This window comes from Protobothrops mucrosquamatus, unplaced genomic scaffold (assembly GCF_001527695.2).
Source record: "Protobothrops mucrosquamatus isolate PMUCROS unplaced genomic scaffold, P.Mucros_1.0 scaffold729, whole genome shotgun sequence".
In the NCBI taxonomy this organism is placed as follows: domain Eukaryota; kingdom Metazoa; phylum Chordata; class Lepidosauria; order Squamata; family Viperidae; genus Protobothrops; species Protobothrops mucrosquamatus.
In genome coordinates, this window is record NW_015387005.1 from 227979 (window position 1) to 237871 (window position 9893).

A 9893-nucleotide genomic window follows, 5' to 3' on the forward strand; every position below is an offset into this window, starting at 1 on the left:
TGGATCACAGCCTATTTCCCTTCAGTCTGCCCCCTCCCCCCAAAAAAACCCCCTACCTCTTTCCAAGCAGCATATCAATGAGATACAAATTGGCACAGGAGAGAAAAGGGAGGATATTCTGAATTATAATCATAAAAAAACCCTTTTTGGTTCCAGCTGGTTTTAATTATCTTCAGTATCGAAGAGATTATTTCCAGTTGTTCTGTGATGTTACATGCACAATTATTAATGATAAAATAGCCAAAGGCCTTTGTATACTAAAAATTATCTCCAAGTTAGGGTTGGAATGCATTCCGTTTGACTGAAATAGGAGCAGGTGAGGAAGAACAGTTTCCTTCAAGTTCTTTAATCTATAGCAGGGGCCTTCAAACTTGGCCGTTTTATGACTTGTGGACTTCAACTCCCAGAATTCCTCAGCCAGTCACACTGGCTGAGGAATTCTGGGAGTTGAAGTCCACAAGTCATAAAAGGGCCAAGTTTGAAGACCCCTGATCTATAGGTTGTCTTCCCAAATGCTTGCTCTCTGAAGGTACTCTGAAGAGACACCAAATCCATAAGGTTGGTAGATGAAACAACAACCCTCTGTTCATTTTGTCATCTAGAGTTTCACAAGCAAGCTAACCTTTATCTTGAGGTTAGGTTTTCTTGGTGTCCTGGAAAACAGGATTTTTTTTCTTCTTCTCCTGTTTGATCTCTGGATAAAAAAGGCAACTGTAGGGATCAGCTGCTATTGATAGGCATCTATTTGAACGTGGCCTGTGAATGGTTGCAAAGATGTTTTGATCAATCATTAACATTCAATAATTTGCCCGTTTGTCTTATTAATCAGAGATGAAAGCTGGGTCTTAATGGATGATCCCAGACTGGCAGGAGCATCAGAATATTCAATGTAGTTATGCTTTGTGGATTTGCCTTCAGATGTATGTTCTACTTGCTTAGAAGACAATTAAGGCAATCATTTGAGTCAAACTTGCCTCCAAGTGACTTCATGGACATGTCCTTATAACTTTCTTGGCAACAGTATGGAAGTTGGTTGACCGTGCTTTCTTCCTACTTGGTGGTGACTTCTTGGACTAGTCTACACAGCCCTGGGATTTCCCATCAAGTCTAACTCTGTTTAGCTTCTTGATATCAGCTAACATAAGCTAAGTGCTGCCATCTGCTGCATCACTGAAAATGTGCATTGTTTTCACCAGCAAGTGCTGCTGCTAATAGCAGAACTATCTAGAAATCAGACTGTCAGAGAAGGATATTTAATGGCTAACAGATGTATTTCCTTAGCTTCCAGCTGGATAATACCATTTTAATTTCAGAACAAAAGACCAATAGAGCAGTGTTGCTGCAATACAGTCCAAGAAAACCTGGAAATGCTCACTTTTTAAAATTAAAATATTAATTATTCCTTAATTTCTTATCTCTCTGTATTTGCAGCTCAAATAAATATGCTGGTTCTTTCTTAATGTGCTTCTACAAAGATATGTTTTTGCTATTCCAGAGTTTGCCTCCTAAAAGCACTTCTTTTCATACTTCATGTAGGAGAAGCCTTCCATCGTTTTGCTGAGTGGTAGACTGAAGGCTGGCTACAAGCAGACGCCTGATCTGCAGTCTCAAGAAGCATCTTTGATAATGTCCTAAGTCTGGATCCAATGGGAATTGGTCAGATATTTAATATACTATATAATACTCCAGGAAAAAAATAGTATGATGGTAAAAGTAAATGCCTTCTGGGTTGAACTAAGTTTCTGGTAATATCATACAGTTTTCTTAGAAACTAAGAGGCCTTGAATTTTACTTTTGCCTTGCTCATTGATTTTTAGCAAATCATTCAATTTAAAAATAAGGCTATAGCAAACTACTTCTGGAAAACTGAATAGATTTTTCCCCCTGGTCAACAGGAGTCAAGGTAGACTTAATGGGCCATTACTTATACTTAAAAGTAATTCACTCTAATGTCTAGAGCACGGGTGTAAAACTTGCTGTGTCATGTGACATGTTGCGGCATATCACGAATTTTTTCGCATTTCCGGAGCTGGGATGGGTGACTTCAATTCCATGCTGGCTCAGGAATTATGGGAGTGGAAGTCCAGGAGTCATAAAAGAGCCAAGGTTGCCTACCCCTGATCTAGTCTTTCACCTGAAATAGCAAAATAATTAGAAAACAATGTAGGATCCAATAAGAAGAGTCTTAGGCTTCAGGTACAAAGGATGTCAGATATAGAAAATGTCCTCTTTCTTGGAAGTTGGATTTATTGGGACCAAGATTTTCTAAACAGACAAGTATCGGAGGCAACCAAAATCTTATATTTGGTCATCACCATTTGAATCTGATGCAATAATGTCAGATGTAATAGCTTGAGCTTAGCATGTTGTGTAAACCCAGTGGCGGCATTGATAAATCATGGCTCGCTATGTGTGAATCCCAATTGTGGTTTTGCTTAGCAAATCATGCCCAATAAACACAACATGAAAACCTTGTCACAGATTGCAAACTGTGCATGGATATGTAAGGAGGAAGGCAATTCCTTGGGGAGGTGACTTTCAGGCAATGCCATTTCCCTACAACAGACAAAAAGATCTCCTGCATGAAAGTTGTCGGGCGCAAGGTCTGTCACTTAATGACACATTTTATTTGCACACACAGCTAAGGCATTCATTAACTACCTCCACTTTGTTTCTCAGTGATGACTGACCATCAGAGATCAGATATTCAGTTACTAGAAGAATCTCAGTGACCACTTAAAGCAGTGGTTCTCAAACTGTGGGTCGGGACCCCATTTGGGGTCGATCGACCATTTCATGGGGGTCGCCAAGCAAGGCTGTCCGCCATTTTTTTTGTCCGCCATTTTTTTCCCCTTTTCCGGCGGGTTCCTTACCTCCCTTGGGCTGGGCCAGCTGGTGGTCAGCCTGCTCCGTCTCTGCCGCTTGCCAGCTACGCCTCGGCCGGCGCAGGGGGCGGAACCACGCATGCGCGGCGCTCCCGGGCAGGGAAAGTCCTCGACTTACGACCGGTTGGGTAGTCCTCGACTTACGACCGGTTTAGTCCTCGACTTACGACCGGTTTAGTCCTCAACTTACGACCGGTTGGGGTCAGGGCATTAAAAAGGTTGAGAACCACTGACTTAAAGCTTCTGGGCTTTTCTTCCATTTCCCAGTGTTGGAACTGAGCCCAGCAGGTTGACTGTGGAAAAGGAAGAAGAAAAAAAAACGGAGAAAAATATAACACATACATCGTCAATGGGAATATCATTCAACTTAAATTGTTTTTTTCTACAGAAGTAGATCAATGTTTCCCTTTGCTGAATTTTATAAAATATGTACTTCCAACATTCCATACTGTTTATTCTGTCACTAAAGCTCATGAACTAGATGGCAGAAATGTGAATATTCCACTTTTGATGGGAAGCAAGAAAAAAGAAAAAAAAAGGTAAAGGCTGCTTTTCTGATGGGCTGGGGCAAGATGACAATGTTGGATGCTCACATCCTTGACAGATTGCTAGTGGGAATTTTCACATCTGGACAGGACAAGCGAGGCATGCAGTTGTAATGCCTTGGAAATACATAATAATATCCACCAGAAAAGTGTCTTGTGGCATATCATTGGAGCTTATCTGGAGAACTGCCATACACATACACCTTGCAAATGTTACCAGTTGTTGTATAAGATACCTATGCCAAATAGTCTTTGGAATCTGGATGAGGAAAGGTAGTGTGTTAAGAGTCTGATCTGAGGTTTTGTGGTGCAGCAATGCTGTAAATCAATCTCTGATATTATCTACTAGGTCCTGGGATGGAGGAAAGACACTTGAGTGGCATCCTTGATCTGTAATGACAGAAATGTTCAGACAACTCACTGAAACATTTAAGAGCGTAGAGAAATAGAACTGAAGACAGATCTTCAAGATCTACTTGACAGTTGTAAACTCCATTTTGCTGCCTTGACTCAACAACCCTAGAAATGTCTCCTTTACTATTTTTTTTCAATACATTGATTTTTAAAAAGCATTATTACCTTATGTAAGACTTTATTTTATTTTATTTTTTAAAATGCCAGGTTAAAAATGGGGGAGAGAGCAGGAGAGAAAAGTATACTGTACCCAGAATAACACATCTTGGAAAAAAAAAAGTGATGCAGTCACAAGCAAGATTATCCAGTGCCCACTTTTATTCTTTCACAAATGTCAAATGAATTCTTTGTCTGATCCAGGAGGATATCAAGGTTTAACCAGAACATTTAACCTATTGGAGAATGTTAATCTGTTTATACTTCAGTACTGTGCCTTAAGGTGGTCACTTGGTGCAGATTAAAAGGTTGGGACAATCACACTCTTGTTTCAAGGCGAATGGACAAAGAAGCTTTATAGCGGATGGACAAAATCTCTGCTTATTTCAGTGGGGCTGATATGCGGAAAGCTCAGCTTTGCATGCCAGCACAAAAAGCTCTGTTGCTTGTAGATTGTTTGTTTATGTAAATTGAAAATAGTGCATTTATTATGCAACAGAAAGGCTAAGTGACAGGAGAGCTACTGATTGGCTGGCTTCTTGTGAGAGCTCGGACAAATCCAAGTCACATCTATTCTCTATTTTGGTTGCAACAACTTGAAGGGAAGGGAAGCTTGTTGATTCTTCAACCATTCTTTATTCAGCACACAAACACACCTACACAGAACAATTGGCTTGAATATTGCAATAATTATAGGATTCTTTTTTTAATTGCCACTGGATACAAATCTGCTAGGAAGCATCTGGACACGACTTTAATCATGACAGAAGATATCCAAGCTCCGGCCAGTATGTCTGAATTTAATCGGAACATGTCTTCTGAAAAACCTCAGCTCCAGGTTATTGATATTATTGATCAGCTAGCTAATTCTTCTGAGATACTTCCATGTGAAATTACAGCGATCAATCCCAGCTCTCCCTTTGTAGAAGAAAATCAAGAAGGTGCCAAACATTTGGCAGAGAATTCGGTACACCAAATTTCAGATGCTGCAGAAGAACTTCAAGGTAAAATTATATTGGCAAAATTGTTCTTTCCAGTAGCTTTAGAAAAATAAATGATAATGAATTTGCGTTTTGTTTTCATTTTTCAAATTAAATTATTTTTTTTAAAGAATGTTTTATTTTTTTTAAGAATGAAAAATAGTAACCCAAGGTTACAAAGGTCATACAAAATAAATAAATAAATCTGGGCTTTTAAAAATGATGTAAACAACATTCTAAAATACATTCCATTATTTTAGATAAGGTCTCAGTAAAATTAACTACTTTTAATTCTAAGTTATTTCAAATTCAAGAAATGTAATCATGTGTACCACATGTTCTTGTTGAAAGTAGCCTGATTTAAAAGAGTTGTATTTTGGCTGAATTTTGCCATTAAAATTAATTTTAACTGATTTTACTTACAAGTCCTCAGTCTTAAAAAAATTTAATTGTAAATTCAGTTCCCTTAGAATTCCAGCTGAATTGTATGGTGAAGGAATTAATAACTGCAAGTTATAATCACTAACCCCTGTTTTTAGGGAAATATCACTTTTATACTTTATATCTTTTCAAGGAAAGCCAGAAGGAAAAACTGAAGAAAAAAATTGTCTCATTTGCCAGGAGTCAAAAGTCTGTGAAGAAGAATCCAGAGACGGTGAGAAGTATACTTAGTTTTTGGAATTAAGAAACATCATTGTGAATTGCAACATGATCTAACCTGATTTAAAGACAGTGGGTTCAAGTTTATTTTAATAGGTTACTTAACATGTTTACCCTGCCTCAGATTTAAATTAATTATAGCTATGCTCCATTGAAGTATGAGGATTTCACCGTAAGCCAAATTTTGCTATCTAACAGCATCTCTCAAGCCAATACTATTTCAAGGACACTTTGCAATGGCCATGCTCGGCTGGAGTTATGGGGTTAGTAATTCAACACATCTGAATGGATCCAGGTTGAGAAAGACTTCTTACAGGAATAGACTAATAGTGTACATTTTTGTTTTCTCCTGGGCTGGAGGCCAGACCTAACCTTAGTGGAAATAGCTGCGATAGATATGTGAGAATGGGGGAATCAAAACAGTCATGGGAACGGTTAAACCTTGTCTCTTGTTGCAGTTTTGGTTAAGATGATCTACTAAAGCCATGATTAACCTTGGAAGAGAATATTTCTCCAGCCCCTACGTGGGAATCTTTATTGTGGGGATTAAGCAGCCTCTGTGATGGGAAAATGCTTATAAGGAGAGTGTTGGAGAAGAGATAGTTAGCCTTCGGGTGATTGACCTCTTGTGTTTTGAAACACATGCCCATTGCTTTCCTGAAATTAAGGAATGTATAGTTTGGTTCATTTACATAGAAATGAATATACTGAAGGAAACAGGAGAGCTTCATTTATTTTATCAATTTCTATCCTGCCCCAAATGAACCAATAAATGTTGGCTGGAAAATTCTAGCTAGCTTGAATCAGCTGACTTATATTAAGCTGACTCACTATAAGCATCAATGACAAGAAGCCGTATATCTAGTCCACATTTAAGTCTGGCAACTTTTTGGGACTAGAGACACATTTGTAATTTTTAAAACGCATTATAGGTACTTTCACAAAATGGATGTTATGGAAAAAGGGCTTGCTTATTTACAAAATGGCTGCCATGATCATTCATAAAACAACACTTTCTCCAGGACCCCCAAATTCTCTTTTCTGCCCAGTTTATCTTTGGCTTTGGCTTCCTTTCAAGAAAGTGGGTATGAGGGTTTTTTAAAAACAATTTTCTAAGAATGCCTGAAAGACACGTTCCTTACCAGAAATTCGTAGTATTACAAGATGATCTTATAGAAGCAGATGTTTTATTTTGCATATTGCCACCATGTTTCCTGTTGATATTTGGTAAGAAATAAACAATGTGTTTTAATCTCATAGATGAACAAAGAGGAAAAGGTCATCCTCACTATATTTGTGAAATCCCTAGATTCTAGATCTGTTTTATCAGAATTGTTACCTCGACATATAGTCAATGATGTTCTAATCAAAAGACCAATTAACACCTATTATCCCTACCCCACCACCTAAGGCCCAGAAAAGCAAAACCTGCTTAAGAGTCAAGGCTATCCTATCTCTTGGATGCAGGGAGGGCCATTGTTCCATAAGGCAGGCAGCACAACTAAGAAGGCCTGACTTCTAAGTCCCACAAGATATTTCCTAATAAAAGGGACCTAGAGAATGCCAATCCTGCAGATTTTGGTGGGGAAACCATAATGACCAGCTACAGATGCGCTCATGACTATTTTGGTCCCATGTCATGTAGGGCTTTATAAGGCTTTAATTGGTCCCATGTCATGTAGGGCTTTATAAGGCTTTAATTGCACCTGAAAGCCAACTGGGAGCCAGTACAGCTCACAGAGTTGAATGAAGGCAAATCCCATGTAGAGCACATAGCAGTAATCCAGCTGAGAGATGACTAAGGCATGAGTTATCATGTGTTGGGCCTCTTGATCTGGCAACAGGAACAATTGGCACACAAGATGAATTGTTATAAATGTCTTCTAAACTAAGGCTGCCACCTGTTTTTCAACTATAAACAATGAGCCCAGATTTTTCACCAGCTCTGATTGGAAGAGTGTTATTGCATTCAGAGATAAAACATTGGTGAAGCTCCCACATTGCACTAGCCATGGCTTGTTTAATTTGCTAAATAAAGCACACTCACTGTCTTACCAAAAGAGGCTAACCCAGACCCAACACTTTCTGAGTTAGCATTATGGATGAACCCAATGCCTGTCTTGAGAGCTCTGCAGATTAGTACATTTTTCCCATTTATGTCATTTATCTCTATGCATTTTTATGTAGGCATAAAGTAAGGGTCAAGCCCCTTAGAGCAGTGGTTCTCAACCTGTGGGTCGGGACCCCATTTGGGGTTGATCGACCATTTCACGGGGGTCGCCAAGAAAGGCTGTCCGCCATTTTTTTATCCGCCATTTTTCCCCCTTTTCCGGTGGGTGCCTTACCTCCCTTGGGCTGGGCCAGCTGGTGGTCGGCCTGCTCCGTCTCTGCCGCTTGCCAGCTACGCCTCGGCCGGCGCAGGGGGCGGAACCATGCATGCGCGGCGCTCCCGGGCAGGGAAAGTCCTCGACTTATGACCGGTTGGGTAGTCCTTGACTTACAACCGGTTTAGTCCTCGACTTACGACCGGTTTAGTCCGCGACTTACGACCAGTTGGGGTCGCGGCATTAAAAAGGTTGAGAACCACTGCCTTAGAGGAAGGCACAATCAAGGAAGTAAGAATCATACGGACTTTGACAATACATGTTAATGCAAGAATTATGAGCTGAATATAAAATCTTGGGAATTGTGATAGGACTCTCCAGCCCTCATGGATTTATGTGAGATCCTGAAGGTGGAATCTCTTTGAAAAGCCAACTCTTTTCTTCCTGCGTTTTCTGCAACCTGGACTGAGAGTCCATTTATTAGATAAGCCACTAACAAACTCTGCCATCTATTGATTGTTTATATCTAGAGGTAGTCCTAGTTTATTTTCAGGCTCTTCACAATCTTTCCATTAAGGGAAGAGAAGATTACCACATCAAACACATAGCCGAAACTAGCAGGATACTGGCATTAAGTATCTTCACTGTTCTGTTTATCCCAAAATGATTACACTTCTTTCTAAACATAGATTTCCTCAAAATTATCAGGTGTATGGTACATCCTGCCATAAAGATGATCTCCAACTGAATGAAAAGACTTTTAATGCTACTTCTTCCCCATGGGCTTTAATGCATGAGGCTTGTTCAACTCCCATTTTACAAATCAGGTTGAGTTAGCTTTGTTCAGTGAAGGCTCTTGCTTCCACAGTTCAAGTGGCTTTAAATGATTGGAATGATTTGCCAAGCTTAGTGATGTGAAATGTGAATCATAGGCACTAATGCAGTGTCTGATTTCACAGCCTTCACACTGCATTAGTGCCCAGGATTCACATTTCACATCGCTAAGCTTGGCAAATCATTCCAATCATTTAGAGCCACTTTAACTGCGTGTCAGAAACCATAGTCATCCAGTGACACAAAGGGGCACAAGTAGATGCAAATTTCTGCCTCTCTTGCAGTGCTGACATTCATAGACTGAACTTTTACGAAGTGACTTTGAATGAACACCCCCAGAAAAGACTTCAATGTATTTATCTTCAAACTTATATTTTTGTGGGAATCACACCTAGATGTTAGTGTTTGCTGGCTTGGTAATCAGGGAATAAAACACAAAATCTTTTTCTGGTTCCTGAGAAAATCTCCTATTGATTCCCTTTCTCACCACTTATAAAGAATCAAACAAAAAATAATGAGAAAGTGGAGATAAAAGGCTTAGATAACTATGCATGGATTACTATATTGTCAGGACAAGAAGATATAGATATTTATGTAACATTTCACATTGACTGACCAATTATATGTACAAGCTACAAAAAACCCCAAAATTATGAGGCCCACTTTTGAAGACACACATATGCACTATTAAAGATTTTCTATGTTGCTTGGTAAATTAGTCAGGGAGGCTGAGAAAATGAGATTGATTTATGTTACTGATAAGGTACCTATTATAGTAGATGTCCTTAATTGCTTCTGAGAAATCATTGTCCATATCATGGCCCACTTGGTTTTTTAGGCAAGTTTGTTAACATTTCTTTGGTGTTAATATTTTTTTGGTGACAATGGTGGCTGCCAGTTTTCTCTAGAATATACACACAGATGAACCCAAAAGCGTAGTGTGGGAAATTAGCTGTTATTTTAGAGATCCATGTTTACAACTATTGAGTATGTCGCTCCTAACATGGTTTGAGACCAGCCAGATCCAACTTGGGAGACCTTCAGAAGCATTAGATTTCAGCACTCATCATCTCCACTGACATGAGTACTGATTAC

General features: G+C 39.3%; 1 protein-coding gene across 1 annotated transcript in view; it reads left to right on the forward strand.

The window, feature by feature from the left end:
- The first annotated feature begins 4760 nt into the window (after nt 1–4760).
- ERMN (ermin) overlaps nt 4761–9893 on the forward strand; it is an 8071-nt gene continuing 2938 nt past the window's right edge. Inside the window, exons 1-2 of the mRNA XM_015818371.1 lie at nt 4761–5004; nt 5555–5635. Of these exons, the coding sequence (XP_015673857.1) occupies nt 4761–5004; nt 5555–5635 (325 nt within the window). The remainder of the gene's footprint in view (nt 5005–5554; nt 5636–9893) is intronic.